The sequence below is a fragment of the Protopterus annectens genome, chromosome 13.part0, assembly GCF_019279795.1.
Source record: "Protopterus annectens isolate FY-2018-M chromosome 13.part0, PAN1.0, whole genome shotgun sequence".
NCBI classification, from domain to species: Eukaryota; Metazoa; Chordata; order Ceratodontiformes; family Protopteridae; genus Protopterus; species Protopterus annectens.
The window spans coordinates 614,884,370-614,902,709 of record NC_056747.1 but is presented as its reverse complement, the minus strand read 5'-3'; the positions used below and the strand labels follow the sequence as shown (position 1 = coordinate 614,902,709).

The following is an 18,340-nucleotide window of genomic DNA, read 5'->3' as shown; positions in this document are numbered from 1 at the left end:
TTAGCAGGGTATGTTAGCTACCAAACGAGATCTGAGGTAGTCCCGCCTTGCATCATGGGATATAGGGTTGCCTCGAGCTGGTAAAAGGAGTTCTCGAGCTAAGAAAGTGCCGAGTCGGAGCCGAGGATCGGCTCCGAACCCATCCAGCAAGAAAGAAGGCGAGAGAAGACAACTAACATGGAACGTTATGGTAGGTACATAACTTCTAAATCATGCTTATTGAACCTGGTGGACTACTTTGAGAATGTCACAAAATCCTCGGATGAAGGCAAAACAGTACATACTGCCTATCTTGACTTGGCCAGGGATTTTGACACAATCCCCTACTCGCGTATCATTGAGAAAATCTTCCAGCTGGGGATTAACCCATACATCATTAGATGGCTAGCCAGCCAGCTCACTGACAGAATGCATACTGTCAAAGCTGGGGATTCTAACTCTACCAGTAGACCAGTTACCAGTGACGTACCACAAGGATCTGTGCTAGGCCTTCTACTGTTTGGAATCTAGGCAGAAGTAGATGGCCTGTGGCTTACCTGGTTAGCTGATGATTCCAAACTGGGCACAATCATTGTGAGACCCCAAAAGATCTTAACATACTACAAAAGGGCTAACACCGACATATGATTGGTGCCAAAGCCACAGACTAAAACTAAACGCAAAAAAGCACATTATTATCCCCATTGGCAAAGAGGAAGTTCCTGCAAATTAAATATTGACAGCACCCCCTCCAGCTCAAACCCAGTGTACACAGTAGCAAGGAAAGCCTTGTACATTACACATCTCATAAGTAAGGGTATCGCATTCAAAACAAAGGATGTTATAACACCTCTGTACTAAACCCTCAACAGATCAGTAATAGAGTACAATGCTCCCTTTTGCATGTACCTCACCAGACGTGCAGCAGCTGGAGAGGCCACAGAGGTTTCTCACAGGAAAATGAAGGGCCTCCAAAATATAACCTATATGGAAAGACCGAAAGCCCTGTCACTGTACTCTGTACCCTGCAGGCTGCTGAGAGACGACTTGTTCTTGGCCTATATAGCAGTCTCTGACCCTGCCCTAATGGAAATACTGCACATCTGCAAATTAAATGGCACAGTAGTCACTTGCTCCAGGGATCTCAACCTAGCCTGTGACATTAACGGAACATTCTGGAGAGACAGATATATCTCCCAGAGATTGTCGTTCCTCTGAAATAAACTCACAATTCAAGTGTAGCAGAGTTCCTCAATAACCCTATTCAGGCACAATCTAGACAGTTGGATGGGAGACCTTAAATTCACCCTGGGGGTGCCACCTCTGTCCCTCCTGGACAGGGGCATTCTGTGCTGATCATAGACTCGCTCTACAAATAACTACCATCCAACCAAGGTCAGTTAAGGAACACTGGTATAATATGGCTAGGCTTTTAAAGGCCGCAGGGCCATTAGCCTAGTAACCTCCTATGAACTTAGCTGTCTCTTCTGAGTAAATTTCTATATACCTTAATGACTCTGAAATCATTTTCCTGACCCATTCCTTAAATTCTTCTCCTTCTAACAGATAAGTTGGAAAGTGTCAGTATCTCATTTTTACTTTATTACCCTGCATCTTTACTTTAGTCTTTATTGACAACATGATTTGAAATAATTATTAAATAGGTTTCAAGGCTTTCAAGTAAATCTTCATGCCCCTGTGAAATATAATTTCTGTCCAGTCTAGTTATTGGACCTCTAAGAATAATATGTAAAGACTAATACGGAAATTGAATTCCTGCTAGTAAATTTACATCTTCCATTCCAAATGTTCTTGTGTATTTCTTTGGAAATGTACACTCTTTTATATTTCCCTTCTGTTTCCCCCAATACATCCTCACTGTTGTATAAAGTTTCCAGTTCTCACCCATGAATAATATTTCCTACTGAAAGCTAATTTAAAATTCACTTAAGCTCTGTAATGGTAGTTTTAGGTGGAATGTAATTACATGCCATTGTAATTTTCCTTGCCAAATAACCCTTTACTGTCATTAATATTCCATTATTGTCTTTCTTTTCCCCTTCTATCACTATTGGAGCCTGTGTCACAAACAGCATTCCCCCTGTTTTCAATGTCCCAGGTACTCTACTGAATATCCTTTCTGAAAATGTCTCTGCCAAGTTTATATGCTCATTTCTGTCTAGTTGTATCTCCTGTAAAGTTGCTATTTGCATCGTACACTTCTTAACATAATTCAGTTCTATTATCTTTTTCCTTTTGTCTATACCTGCAGCACCATTTACATTCCATGATATAATTGATAAGGCAGGCATTCTGATAAGAGAATATCATTTTTCACATATTTTGTATGACGGTTCCTTTAAGTATATGTTCCCATCTTGCAGGTTGCATACAAATGTTAATGTTTGGCAGGCTGATCATGTATGCAGTTGCTGCATCTCATCTCCGTTTGAAGCCATGTCGCATGTTCACCCACTTTTTGCTTCAGTATAATACTCAAGAAACAAAAAAACCTCAGTGCATGTTCACCCAACCCCTTTTAATTCACAGCAAGTGCACAAAACTATCTCCACTTTACAAAAGGGGAAGTTACCTTTCCATATAGGGGCAATTACCCCAAGTAGACAGCTACACCACAGCAAAAAGCAGTCCAGGCTTTTAGATTTGATGCAAGAGATGACTTAGTAATTTAGTGGAAAAATCAAATATGGTTAAAATAAATGAAATAATGAATGAATATATCAACTCAGAAGTTTGGAATAATAGAAGCTTTAACTAGCTATTCAGATGAATTGATAAAACTGCTGAAAAGTCAGACACTGAAATGAAAAGGCTAGCTGGTTGTGACACTTTCAGGAAGAGCTGTTTTCAAAAATAGTGGCGTTAGAAGACAGAATGCACCGAGAAAGCCTGAGCTTTTCTGTTGTATCAAGAAACTGGAAGTTATAATGTGTTAATTTTATGAGTACACAAATAAGCAAGTGGGCTGGTATTCCACAGCAGGACTTTAATTGAAAGGGCACATTGAGGGTATGCTTCTAGCCTGGCCATAAGAAAGTAGCTAAGACTTTTACTTGTAACGATGCAATCATACCAGCAGAAAGAGTTGATCCTGATAAACCTGTGCAGAAGGGAAAAGTATTAAAATTTGAAGACAACAGAGTGTTTGTGGAAAATGATTATTCACTGTACACCAGGCAGAAAAGCAAATGTACACAAACATTCAGGGAATGTTGAGAGGCAGGTGTGAGATTCAAGCTGCTGTATCCAGCTGTCTTCAGAATATTTTTTTCCCTGGAGGATCAAATACATTTTTAATGCATACCAGGCTAAGGAGGGGGAAAAAATATCCCAACACGTGAACCATCAAACAGAAGGGGGACTCTGCTTCCATTCTTCTGACAATAAAGTTCATAGAGAGACATTGACCGTGAAACTTTTCCAGTTGAGACAGGAAAAAAAAACAGAGGAGTTTATTAAAAGAATCAAAACTACCTTGGACTTGAACCAGACAGAGTCTAGCACTGGAAAATGAAGATGAACAAGAAGAAGAGTAGCAAAACCGAAATTAGTGAATACATGTGAGATTATAAAGTATCAACATTTGTGAAATATTGCAAAAATAAGTAGCTGCGAAAGAGTGAATTTTTGTTGGCTTTGTGGGTGGACTGTAAAGCATACACACCACATTATTTTAAATATGGTGGGGAGAGTCTTTTCAGTGACTGTTGTATATGTTAAAGATATTAAACAAATACGTTTTTGTACTTGCAAGAAATATAGGCTTTACAGTGTAAAGAGGTGAAAGGCTTACAAATGCAAGTTTGCATTGATATGCTGTGATTGTAGGCTGCTTTTTTGGGGGTGGAGTGTAAAAGCCCATTGATTATATTTTTGAAAAAGTGAATGTGTAGTTTAATGCTGTTCTGTTGATCTGTAAAAAAAAGTGTTTTGCAAGCAAGTAGGCTTGAAAAATAGCACAAAATGATAAAAGATATGACAGACGCAAATTTTCTTGCATTTGCAATGATATTAGCTTAAGAGTCAAAAAGGCTGAGCTGAAGACAGTTGTACACAGCCTGTTTTGAGAAAAATTAAATGTTCCTTTATATTTCTTCTGAGATGTTAGCTGTTCTTTTTTCTCATTCCTTTCTATGTATCCATGGAGATGAGCTGTCTGCCAGTGTAAGCAATTAATTTTGAGAGTTCTGAGCTTTCTTTACTGAGGGAAATGTTAAATTTAAAAGTACAAGGGCAAGCATTTCAGTGAAAAATAGTTTGAAATTATTGCAAGTGAGCAAGAGATAGCTGCTTCTTTAGCAGCCTTAATACTTAAATGCATTTAATACAACAGTGTACAATTTAATTTTATTTAAAGATAGCCAGTGCACTTTTTCTTGGGGTTAAATGTTAATGCTTTCTGAAAACATATACGCTGTTTTTTCAACTCAGGGAGGGGAAAAGAGTTAAAAAGAATACACACTAATCAGTGTAAGTGGAAGCACAGGGTGTAACATGCCATTTAGCATGGATAAGCTTAGTTTTAGGTTGGGTAATGCACATGGGTGCTGCCATTGATTTGGGGCAGTTACTTTCTGTAGGGTTAAATTTCATTTTTTGAAGGTGTACATAGTTGTGTGTGTTTTTTCTAAGTTACTAGGTTATGTGGTGTTCTGAAATGTATTTAATTTTGTGTTTAAGGGTTTTCATTAAAACAAAATGTCTTAAATTGTGACATGGGTTCAAATGAAGATGAGAAGGAAATGTACAGTAGATCAGCCTGTCAAACATTAATGTCTGCATGTAACACAAAAGTTGAAAATACCTGTTCAAAAAAAAAAAACTGGTGTGTATAATAGGTGAGAACAGTATCTTTTAATCATAATGCTACACTATCCATATTATCTTGGAATATAAATAACACTATGGGTTTAGACAAAAATGACAAGAGTATTGAATTATATTAAGAAATTCAGATTGCAAATAGGAAAGCTGCATGAGTGACATTGGAAACAAATGAGCATGTGAATTTGACAAAGAAGTAATTTCAGGATTATTCTTCAGAATATCAGCGATAAAGGAAAAGGGGAAGGGGGGTAATATACTAATTGCTAGTAGGGCCAGTAGTGATAGAATGGAAAAAAGTCAATGGTAGATTTGTGGTTGTAAAGGGCTATTGGCAAGGAAAGAGGATTACACTGGCATATATTTATAGTCCACCAAAACTGCTTATTATGGAGCTCAAGAAAATTTGAGTTGAAATTCCCCTTGCAGAAGTGAATATTTATAGGTGGGGCTGAAAACTGATATGTATTGATGAGGATGTATTGAGGACCTAGAATGGAAAATATAACAGAGGGTAGATTTCTAAAGAAAGTTATAAAAGTATTCAGTATGGAAGATGTGAATTCATTAGTAGGAGCTCTGACAGAATTTACATATTCCCAACAGCACATTAATCGGGCTAGACTAGATGGAAATTATATTTCACATGAACACGTACATTTATTTGACAGCTTTGACACATGTCTAGTAACGATTTCAGATTATGCACCAGTAAAAGCTAGGATAAAAATACAGGGTAAATAAGTAAATATGAGATTATTTCACAACTATCTGTTCAAAAAGAGAGAAATTTAAGGAATGGTTAGTGGAAATTATTTGAAAGTTATTAGTGAATATAGAAGTTTCTTCAGAAGTTATAGCTAGTGAGTGAAAAAATGAGAGTTTAAAATAGGGTAGAATTAAAAGAGAGAGATGGTTATGAAGTAATGGAAATGATTTAGAAGGGCTGACAAAGATTACAGTATTGGTGAATAGTGAGCATCTCATAGGAGAGGTACAACTACAGGTTGCTAAAAATGAAAATAATGGAGTATCTGGATAATGTGCATTAGTTTAGAATGATTGATGTTAAGCAACAATTTTTTAACTCCAGAGCACAAAAACTTTTAGCACAATGACTTGGGCAATAAAAAGTAGAAATGGTTGCCACCAAACTTAGGGAGCCTATGACAAGAAACCTAGCCAGATATTCTGTAGAGGTGTAGATATTTTGAAAATGTTATGAAAATTTTCTAAAGCAGGTAAATGCGGGGAAAAAAAAGAGAACAAATGGAATATATATGGAATATTTAATTTTGCCAAAGTTAGAGGGAGATGAGACTCGACAACCAACAGTTAAGACGGGAGGAGATGAGATAAACATTGTCTAATCTGCAGGGAAGTCTCCAGGAACACATGGTATTACTATGGACGTTAACAGGAAAGAAACTGGTAGAGATATCAAAGATTTGGTTTACAGTTATTTTTAAAAGGATGGGAAGCACCAGCATCTTTGAGGAAAACTGCAGTGGCTGTGATATCTACACACGGTAAAGACCCTTCAGGCCCAATTTCATGTAGACCCATTCCCATTTTAAACCATGATCATAAAGTAATTTGTCTATACTAGTTAAAAGAATAGCAAAGGTGTTGATAATGGATATGGATCAGTGTGGATTTGTGGAAGGGAGGCAAATATTTGACAACAGTAATAAAACGATAATCAGACAGAAGTAGGAATGTAAAAAATACCCCTGTTGGTGGGTTGTGATGCAGAAAAAGCATGTGACAGAGTAAGCTGGGCTTTTGAGCAAGGGCAATGGAAGTATTCACATTCCCTGATGCAATAATAATGTTTATCAGGATCTTATATGAAGGATCAAAGTGGGAAAGTTCCTGTCTGATGAGTTGTATCTGAACAGAAGAACCAGACAAGAAGGTCTTGTTTCCTCTTAATTTGCTTTGTATTTGAGCTATTGACAAAGAAAATAAAGGGCTTAGAAATTTAAGGATGTAATTGGCATGATAATCAAGAAAAAGTTTACTTTATTTACAGATAATTTTTATTTTTTACCTTTTACATCCAGAAAAGGACATCTCAGTGCTGTGGAACATGTTGAGACCATTTAATGTCTGTTTGGGATATAATATTAATGGTGATAAAATAAGGCTGTAGCCGTAATGTATATAGCCACACATGAATTGGTTATCGATACCTATATTTATGGGAAACGTGGTAAGATTTGTATAGATTAAAAAGGCTTCTGTTATGGCAGCTAAGGACATGTGGAAAGAGACTAAATAAAATACACTACACAAATTGAGAAACTGAAAGCTCCTGCATCTTTCTGTCCATATCCATAAACAAGTAGTGAAAATGTTTTTAGTCCCTTTAGTTTTACATACAATGGAGTTGAAGGAATTCATTGGAGAGGAGAAGATGGCCAGAGTTAACTTGGATAAGTTAATCTGCAGACGTCTTATTTCAGTTTTGCAGCTAGCCCTGGTAAAATCAACAGAACGGAATGCAAGATTCGCCACTGTCCTGCTTGGCGCCTTTACTCTACAGCTGAAAATAGACACTATGGTTCTGCAAACCTCTTATTTCAGTTTTGTATGTCTACCATTTAGACATTTTCCTGCAATTAATCTTTTTCTGTGTGAGGATTGTCTGTACATCACAAAGCTGCATCTCTGCTCTCAACCTTCCAATTTATTTCTGACTCAACATATTTGAATTATCCTTCTCCTTAAATCCTTTACTTTTACTTACTCTCCTGCCAGTGTCCTTTCACTTAACCTAGTCTGTTCCAAATTTTTTACTGCCCTTCCTGCCTTAGGTGCTTGTGGTGTTTACACATTTATTTGTTCAGATTTATTTGCAGTAGTAAAACAACTGCATTTAAAGCCAGCACTTATGGCTCCATTGATTATTTTTGCAGTCATCCACTGAAATCATGCTCAACCTGCTCCATTCATTCTCACTACACTTGGGCTCACTCTGCTCCCCCTACCCTTCCCCCAAATTCCACCCACCCCCACTACACCTAACCTTATACCTCACTAGCCACTCCCCTCCCACTCTCAACCAGTCACACAACACATCCTCTTTTTGCAACTTTTCTATATCCTCCTCCCTCTCCTTAATGTTACCATCTCCATCTTCCAAACATCTACAAATATTAGCTGTATATACTATCGTCTGTACTTTCCTAATACTCTCCTATAACTTAACTTCCTACCACTGTCAATTAGAAAACAACTTCACCTCTTCTACTAATTCATATCCTCAGCAGCACCACTCACTACCTCACCAAACTTGTCATTGCAGATATTTACAACACAACGTATACAGGGTACTTCCAACTTAAATACCTCCAACTTTTCCCAAAAACTCAAACATTTCTCATGTACCAAACTCTTAACTAAGCTCACCAAACTTCTTTCATACTTATCTTCACAACTTTATCTCTCTGGGGACATTCATCCTCACCCTGGTGCTTTATGTACTCAACAGCAGTCCACCAGCTCCACCTCTCTACAACACGACTCAAGTGTTATTATCTCTTCTTAGTAGCTCCAACCTCCTCCTCCTTAATATGAATGTCAGGAACATAGCCAACAAAATACTTGACCTACATGCCCAGCTTATCACGCTACTCCCCTGATATTACAGTTCTTGCAAAAACATGGTTGAAACCTGAAATTACCAACATCAAAATACTTCCTCCAGGATACAATATACAGAGACATGACAGGAAAAATAAGTGTGACAGTGGTGTTGCCTTACTGTACAAACAAAACTTAAAGGTAGAACTCATGGAACGAAGCTTGTCTGAATTCAGTATCGAAATACTATTTAGTAAACTTGCAATGAACCATAAAAAAGATCTATAATCATAATACCTGATATATTCCTCCTGGCACTAATCCAAATTCAATCGAAGATCTCTTACACTGGTACACTAACATTCCCACAGGAAACCATTATAATGAGTGAATACTGACTGGTACTCTTATAACTCAGATAAGCCTACTAACTATATTAACCTACACATATTTACCCAGGCCATGCAATCCTTGACTAGTACAAAGTAACCAAAAGGCAAGCAATTGTAGACTGGATTCTATCTAACAAACCTGCTCAAGCCTACCAATCAGGCTCTCTCTCAGACAGCATTGGCGATTATCTCCCTTCATACCTAGTCAGGCACCATCTCCATCTTCAGAAATTCAATCTACCATCTAATTTGCAACAAAAAACAGTTCAACGTCCAAACCTTCAACTCCATCTTACAAAATCATGACTGGACTCCATTCAGACACTACCCTTAGACACTGCAGTGCACTTCTTCGATACTACCGTCCTCAACATACTAAACACATTAACCCCATGCCATAAGTCTAGAGTAAATCTTAACTTTGCCCCTTGGCTAACAAAAGACACTAAAAATTTACTCTAACTGCAAGATAAAGTCTAGACATTATGGCACACTAACAAAATCAAGCTGACCTAGAGCACTTTAGACAACTTAGAAATAAAGCCAAAACCCAGGTCAAACTAGACAAAAAGACATACTATACCGTTATACAGAAAAAGCACCACAATAATCCTAAAAAAAATTCTGGTCTGGCATAAATAATCACCTGCAACCAAGCCAGTCTTCTACACTCGCTCCATCATCCACTAACAGGAACAGCAGCATAGCAGAACAATTTAACTCTTTCTTCACAAATAACCTTATGCTCACTAAAACCCACTGTAATATCCTCCCTGCAATCTCAGCTATACCCATAGATACTACTGACTCCTTATTTAAACTGGTTTAAACTTGCACCATAAAAACATTACTAAACTAAAGCCCACATCCCTGGCAGCTGACGGTCTCCCCCCAGAATTCCTACAAATCACAGTAGACGCCATCTCCTATCTTGTGTCTATTCTTTTTAACCGATCTGTCACTGAACGATACATACCTGAAATCTGGAAAATATCCTACATAATTCCCGTGCATAAAGGTGGTACCTCTATTGAGTTCTCCAACTACAGACCCATAGCAGTCTCATCCCCTTATCCAAAATCCTATAAAAATGTATTCATATGCAGCTCTTGAACTATCTCTTATCTAATAACCTCCTTACTAGCAGACAGCACAGTTTCCACATAATCATACACAGCCCTGCACAGCTTTGCTACTACTATCAACTTGCAAAGAAATGAAGAGAATATTGTTTCTTCTATCTCAGTGGACTTGTCCAAAGCTTTTGATACTGTTTCTCATCAGATGTTACCCAATGAACTCTCCACTGTAAAACCCAGCCTTTCTTCACTCACATGGTTCCATAGTTACTTAACTAACCGACAGCAAGCTGTCAAGTGGCAACAGGACCTCTCTTCCCTGTTACCTGTTACCATGAGGGGTCCCCAAGGTTCAATTCTAGGTCCCCTGCTATTCTCTGTCTTTAGTTATAGGCTCCTTACAGCTACTTCTGTAGCATCTATTGTCCAATATGCTGACAACTGCTGTCATCTGCACTGCACCTACCCTAAAAGATATCGAAGCAAGGATGCAACAGTAAAAGCCAGGTTATCAGACTAGCAACTAATCCTGAATCCATCCCACAAAACCTCATGTTATTTCACCCCAAAATATCATGTGTCCTTACAACACCATTCCAAATACATACTTCCAATAATGCCATAACGACTGTAGATCAAACAAAATTATTAGGAGTTCTAATAAACAACAAATTGAGGTTTGATAGTCACCTTTCCCAATCTATCAAAAAGATGCACACAAAACTATGTGCTCTGTACAGACTCAAACCATTCCTCACAGTCACCACTAGACAGGCTATTGCCACAACTCACCTGCATTCCACCCTGCTATATGCCTTCCCAGTCTTCACCGGTCTAAAGAAAACTGATCTGGTAACACTAGAAACCTGCTACAATAAAATTGCTAAATTTGCCACCACTTCCCCCACAGGTCTCACCACTACTGTGCCTTACAGCAGCTCAGCTGGCCTAAACTACCCTATCACCTAACCTGTACTTTTACTGCTCACAGACTGGTACACTTACCTGACAAAACACCCGCCCTTCAAATATTGCTCCAATCCTATGCCAACACTAGGAGTCCTCTGATCCTCGAATAAATCCCTACTACAGGTAACCAAACCCGACAACACAGCTGGTGACTCCCTCTACTTTAACTATGTCTCTAAACTTTGGAATACCATGCCACAGGCTATCATAACTCCTGGTGACCCAACTAAATTTAAAAGCCTACTTAAGACCTTCCTCAATAAATGGCTTTGCCCATGTACTATTCCTGACCAAATTTTATACCCATTGTCTTTAACCACACCACGTGCATACTATACATCTATAGCTCTCTCTCCCTCTCTCTCTCTCTCTATATATATATATATATATATATATATATCTCAAATACATTTACTACATGTACTTCCTACTCATACCCCCCATTCCCATAGGTTCTCACACCTCTCCTTACATCTAATAACTTATCTGTCTCTCTACAACTATCCAGTCCTTGCCTCTCGCCTCTTATCCCCAGTTCTTTTAGTTGTTCTTTTAAATTACCCTGTTATTTTGAGCTATACGTAATATATCTGGATATATGCTACTTAGTTTAAACTTGCCTGCCAAGTAATGTAGCACTATAAGAATGTTCAACCTCTGCATATCATACGTCATACTCTACTAGTTGTACTTCAGTGTCTCTATTATCTCGTGTTGTCTTGAATTTATGAAAGGCTGTGCAGTACACATCTATGTAATGTATGATATGTAATAATCATTATGTAAGTTTTTTCAAATGTCTGGGAAGCATTTACTCTGTATTGCTGTCTAATGTCTGTGGAGCTCTTCTACCCAGGCCTCTGCTGAAAATGGGCTATGTCCCAGTCTGACTTTCTTAGTAAACAAATGTTAAATAAATAAAATAAAAATTCTTCCAATGGTACAAGGTTTAGGATTCCCTGATTTTTTAAAGAGATATTTTAGAGCTGTACAGTTAAAGCTCATATACAGAATCCAAGCATAATGTTATAATACAAAGCGGAAAGAGATGATGAAACCGGGAGGATTAAAAAAAATGAGAGTGGGATTTTTGATGCAAATCCTTAAGAAGAAGAATACCAAGCAGAATATTATATTCATAAAGAAACAGAAATAATCTAAAAGCTAAGCCAACATCAGAATGGTGAAAGGAGATGTTGCTAATACGGTTGACTGCAAGTATAGGTATGTAAAATAGTCAAGAGGGGCTTAGAATTTACTGGAGGAAACTGGCAAAGGAACTGAGGTAATGGGAGCAAATAACTAGAGAGAGGGAATGGTTATATAGTGGGATGAGGCCAAGAAGACATTTACACTGCAGACTTAGCACTGCCTTCCCTACCAGGAATTGATTTCTAAGAATAGGTAAAGAGGGTAATCCTAAGTGAAAGACCTGCTCTGGTAGTTTTTTGTTGCATCTAGAACAGAAGCTGCTCTTAAAAAATAGGGATAATTAGTAGGGCCTATAAAGTATTGCACAATAAGTATTAAGAATCAATCAGTGGAGGTTAGAATAGATCAGGGTGACTGGATGAGCAATTTACAAAGGAACAATGGGACCACATTTGTATGGCTAACAAGTAAGCAATGAACTCTAAAAGGTTTAGAATGTTTGACTGGAAGTATTTGTATTTTTATATCCGAAGCAGACTTCAAAGAATTTTTCCTCAGTTAGATGACAAATATTTGAGGTGTGATGGGTAAGAAAGAGTTGACAGAAAATGTTTGTGCTGGCATTGTAATGAGTTGGCAAATTTAAAAAAATCCCTACTGGTTATTCTGTCAGACATTCGGTGGGCAAATGTCTATAACTAAGGAAACAATTCTTTTGAGTCTGTACTCTGGATCTGAATGGACTAGACATAGTAAGGTCCCATTAAATTTAATTGTGGTGGCTGCCAAAAAAACAATTACTAAACCAACTTTAATTATATATATTATAGCAGATGTAAAAGAGCTCAAAGTAGGATCTTTGTAAAAGGGAAGGAGCAAATTACATAGAAATAAGTGGACATTGTGGGAACAATACACGCAGGATAATGTTTAGGAGAAGGATTGAGGTTTAAGGCAAGGCAGCAATTGAGTAATTAGTAATAGTTATAAAAAAAGAATGTGTGGTGTATAACGTATGGAAATGGAAAATTGTTGTTATGGTTTCTTTACTTTTTAGGTGATAAAGTAAGATTTTTAACACCTTTATTAAATTATCTCTACAATCACCATCTTAATTTCCCAAGTTATTTTCCAAGTCGTCTTTCTCATTCCCTTCACATTACCAGCATCTCCTCTCTCCTTGAGGAAAAATCTTCTGAAGTGTACTTGGAGTACAAAACTACCTGCACAAACATTACATGCAAATATCCTGAATCTTCTGGACTTTGTAGCATACCTACAAATTTTCTCCCATTATTTTTTATCATTCTAATCTTTCTTCCTATTCTTTTTTAATCTCCTCTGATTAATTCTTCTAGCTGTCATGTAATATTTTATAAACCTTACTAATTGTCCTTTGTTTAATAGAATCTTCCATTTGTGGTTGGACTAAAAACGCAATCAGAGCTGTTTCTTCCTTCAGTAATCCCCACCCAGTCTTTGCCTGTATTCTACCAGCATTCTTATACAGAAGGTAATAAGTAAGGTGTAGATCACGCGACAGCTAGGCTGCTTCCCTTTCTCTCAGTTGCCCAAAAAAGTGTTCCCTTCCATTAACAATGTCTGTTTGCTCCAGTTAGGGGCATACATCTGTTGTCCATTTTCTGTACCCTTAGTTGATACAATCCCTTTGGCAAAATCTCTTTTTTCCAATTCCTTATTGATTTAGTCTTTATATTATCTGCCACTTTATAAATATAATACTCTGTGTAATTATTTCTGTTCTTGCTAAGGACTTGCCTCCAAAACCATAATCTCTGTGTATTAGTCGTACTTGGCATCATGTTTTTCCTCTTAGATCAATATCCTTCTGCTTGTGCTACATGTAACCGTTTTTTTGCATATGTTTAACGTATCCCTTCTAGTCTGGTTAAGCAAGAATAATAGATATTTCCCACTTAACTCTTGACATCACTTGACAAATAAATTCATTTAACTCTTTATTAATTGTGATCTGCAGCTTTTTCTGTGGCTGATAAAAGTATGCTTAGCCTGAACAAAGGGACTAAAAATGACTCCGCTGCCAGTAGCTTATTGTCCATGTTCATTCTTTTTTTTTTTTTTTTAGTAATCTTGGTCTCCTTACGTAGCTTTCTTACCACACAATCCTTTTTAATCTGCAGTTAGTTAATGTGTAGGCACAATTTACCACATTAGCCTTTGTTTTACCTTCATCTTTTATATCCCCAAATACTTGAAACTTTCTTAAAGCTGTACTTGTATATTACAACCAAACCCACATTCCCTCCCTACTTTCAATTCGTTATTATTTCCATTATACTGACAAATTCCTCCTCCCCCTGCACTCTCACTACCACTGCAGCAGTTTCACTGTTTGTATTTTATTCTCTCTTTCTACTTCTCCACTGATTAACAGTTAATTTAAAACTTATTACCATAAGTCAGTCATCCTGTGACTAAACACATTAACATATTGTACCAAAAACCATGCAGGAATGTTTAACCCTTACAGTTTAACGTACACAATTTACTTGTTTGCATTGTTCCTTTGTACATGTGTAACTGTGTTTAGTCTTTTTCTGTGAATACATATGTATGCATGTGTGTTGTCGTGTATCTGGTGCTTTTATCCCCAGGTTTCTGCTGAACAGGGGTTTTTTTTATAACCCATATGGACTTTCCCTGAAACCAAAACGACAATAAATAAAAAGATCCCATAGCACCATCATGTCATATTCAGGATTTGTCAAGTACAGAATAATTCCGTCTGCAGAATAGGATAATCTATGACTGAGGCACCAGTTCTCTTGAAGATTTGCACAGTCAATCAGCTGCACTCTTTTATTATAGATGACCACCTGAAACTTGATCTTCACTTTCAGCAAGCCAGAAAAACGACTCTCCAAAACCTAGACTAACCTAGAGTAGAACACTACCTTACTGACTCTGCAAGACAGAACATAGCCACTTCTTTTCTACTCCCACTCTATTATGTCTGTCCTATCTTAACCAAGCTCAGCTCCTCTCTGTCAGCCAAACTAATGCAATTCCACAATAAAATAGCAACTAACAACCTATATGGATCACATCACTGCCTCTGTCTAAAACAGCTTAACTGTCTCAAACTAAATAATTCGCTGTTGTAATCAAAATTAATTACAACCTTCAAACTACAGCACAGCCATGAAAAATTCCCATCTCTTCACTTCATCATTTAAGCTTACACTATTTAGAGACCTCCACACTCAACAGATAAATCATTATTCTCAATAACTCCGTTTGCACATTGCATTGTTAATAGCTAGAATACCTTCCCATTCCACTTAAAAAGAGCTTGTAACCTGAAAGATGCCAAATCCCAACTGAAGCAACACCTAATAGATAACTGTTTGTACCTGCACTACCCCTGATTAAACATAGCTATATGAATTCATGCCGTAACACTCTGCTGCACAAAACTTAATGTACTATGATCACAACTATACTCTCTACCATCTCATCTTTATCCTCCTTGCACATCCTCACATCCTTCCTTTCTTTAGGCTTCTCTAACTCTTATCTTCTTGTGTCATAAATTTTGAACAAGTATTTATAGCAACAAATACTTTTATGTAAAACCTGTCAGTCATTGCATACTGATTATACTGCACTGTATATACCTCACTGTATTAAAAATATATTCATATATCACCCATGTTACTGTTATTTTTAACTGAATAATTGAACTGTTGCTCATGAATAAAGTTGACTGTAAATGATGAAACAGTGCAAGTTGTGTCTGTGTAATGGAGCTTTTCTCCTTGGGCTCCCACTGAAAAAGAACACTGCTCAGTTGAACTCTTCAAGTAAACAAATGCCAATAAGTAAATACATTTAGCAGTCTGATCATTGCTGCAGGACAGGGTACCACCCATCTTTACACTGTGATACTGCATATGTTGTGGGTGTGATTAACTGTACATACTCTATGCTACTGAGACACAGTTAAGCTATCACTTTAGTGTATTACTGTTGCAATAACATTTGTAGATCTAGTACTACTGTAGTTGGTACCAATTACCTTCTTTTTGATATTTATACAGGTTGTGTTATTTTAGTAGTCCTCGTGGTTAATTCTTTCCTTAACATGAATAGCAATAACGTTTGCTATTACTGCTGTTTTACTGTTAGTGCAGGTATTAGTGCTGTCCTTGGAGGTAGCACACAACTGATTATATTTGCTTCTGTTTAATCTACCTGTAAGAAAAGTGCAGCATTAAAATTTTTCCTTGATTTACTATTTTTATCTTTTCTTAAATTGATGTCTGTCTTTCAGGTAACATTGAAACTAAGCACACTATGCCACCATCTCATAAGTCGCGGAACAATCTCTTACGGTAAGTTGACATCCTCTTCATTTGTATGTGTAGCATATGATAGAGTCCTTGGCTTGAGATTTTATAAAGTGGATAGAATTTTACACACTAAGCTGTCATAATGAGTAACTTCAAAGATATAAACTATTATTAATAGTTGTTTTTTCCCCATTGTCTGCACTAGTACAAGTCTTGACCTGTATGCCAATGTTATACATTGTCAGAGCTTGCCAGGGGTACAGACGCGACACAAGGATATTGACATCCTGATAGTGCGAGAAAACACAGAGGGAGAGTATAGCAGCTTAGAGCATGAGGTAAGTGAGCTTTTAGATTTACCAAGTTACTAATGAAGTGCAATATATTTGTCAGTTAACCACAGTCTGAGGATTAATGCTGCCATGGAAAAGGTGATGAAATAAAATCCTTTAATTCAAGGGTGTCTTGAGATATTCCAAAATTAGTTGGGCATGGTTTGAATGACTTCACTTACTAGGGGTGGCTAAAGGAGAACATAGTAACTTAAATTGTTTTGCTGAGGTATTCTGTAGATGTTGGCGTGTTCCTTTATTCGGTAGCTATCCATTAAAAGATCAACTTGAAAAACAGGTAGCAGTTGAGACTTTTTTTTCTTTAGTTTCCTTTATTGATGTTTTTCTCCATTGTGGAATGTATAGCTTGCAGAGGGTTCTAAACTAGTTGTAGACTTCCAAGCATATTCTCAGTGTAGCCAAAATGTGCTGTGAGATGAACTGCATAGTGTGTATGTCAGGCATTAACTGCCTTAGGAACTCACAAGATTGCCACTTCTTCTCCTTGCCAGGCTGTACTTTTGGACAGTGTTTTCAAACCTCATTTCCAGGCTTCCCCATAGTTTGCAGTTTTAATGAGTCTCTGTAATGAATTTAAAGCAGTGTTTCATAGTGGCTAACTCTGTTGCCCACAGTAGAAGTAAGAGCCATGGAAGAGGCAGCAGGTTAGGTCACAGTAGGCAGCCATGTGACCTCTGCAGGTATCCAGCAAATTGATTGAGTCTGAACTCGGTACATTGCCCTTTTCCTCAATGCGTGGGACTTTGAAATTAGATTAAGGCGATGGTGTCAGGGTTTTCCCTGCATGGGTGTGTGGATGGTTTATTCCCCCCCTGAAAAATATCTTTTTAAATTTCAGAATTATAATCAAAATGCCTATTTGGCACGAGTTTGTGTTAGTGTCATCAGTGAGTACATTTCCAAATATGTGTAGGAGCTTTAGATCCATAAAATAAAACTTTCACTGCAGTGGCAGATGTAAGAAATCATTGAAATTTATAGGGTATGTAGCCAGTGAATAACCGCTGCCTTGGACTATGGCCAACATCAGCGACACCTAAGTCATTATCACACTCTTCAACTGAGGAGTAGACTTCAACACTGGCTTTTCAGGAATTAATTTCCATCATTTTCATATCATTGCCTGTCGTTGCTATCTCCATCATTTTCATATCATTGCCTGTCGTTGCTATCGCCATCATTTTCATATCATTGCCTGTTGTTGCTATCTCATCAGTAGTAAATGTGTTTTGCCTAAAGCTACTTTGTATTCACATGCACAGTATTTTCAGGAGGAGCAAATAGTATTCTTTAAGTAGTATCACAATCCATTCTGCTTTTACAGCAACTTCACCACCACCAGCCCTACTAGTCTGACACCTTAAAGTCGCACTTAGTGTACACTCTTAAAATACGCTAATCTTTCTGCTAACATTTTCTTACTATAGCTAAGAAAGGCAGATGCTAGCAGTTATAATTCACCAGTTTTATGCAGTTAACTCTTGCACTGATCATTTAGCAGCCAGCTGCAAGCTTTTGAAATTGAATAATGAAATTCTTCTAAAGTTGTGTAGCACAGTTTAAAATATGTACAAACAGATATGTGCTTGCACAGAGAAATGTAAAACTAAGTTTTTAACAAATAGGTGGCATAAGAAAAAACACTCTTT

At 37.4% G+C, this 18,340-nt stretch overlaps 2 protein-coding genes across 3 annotated transcripts in view; both read left to right on the top strand.

The window, feature by feature from the left end:
* RAD51C (RAD51 paralog C) overlaps positions 1-18,340 on the top strand; it is a 1,235,792-nt gene that overhangs the window by 200,449 nt on the left and 1,017,003 nt on the right. The window lies entirely within an intron of this gene.
* IDH3G (isocitrate dehydrogenase (NAD(+)) 3 non-catalytic subunit gamma) overlaps positions 1-18,340 on the top strand; it is a 415,676-nt gene that overhangs the window by 128,551 nt on the left and 268,785 nt on the right. The window contains exons 3-4 of the mRNA XM_044055463.1: positions 16,320-16,380; positions 16,544-16,676. Coding sequence (XP_043911398.1) covers positions 16,320-16,380; positions 16,544-16,676 — 194 coding nt within the window. The remainder of the gene's footprint in view (positions 1-16,319; positions 16,381-16,543; positions 16,677-18,340) is intronic.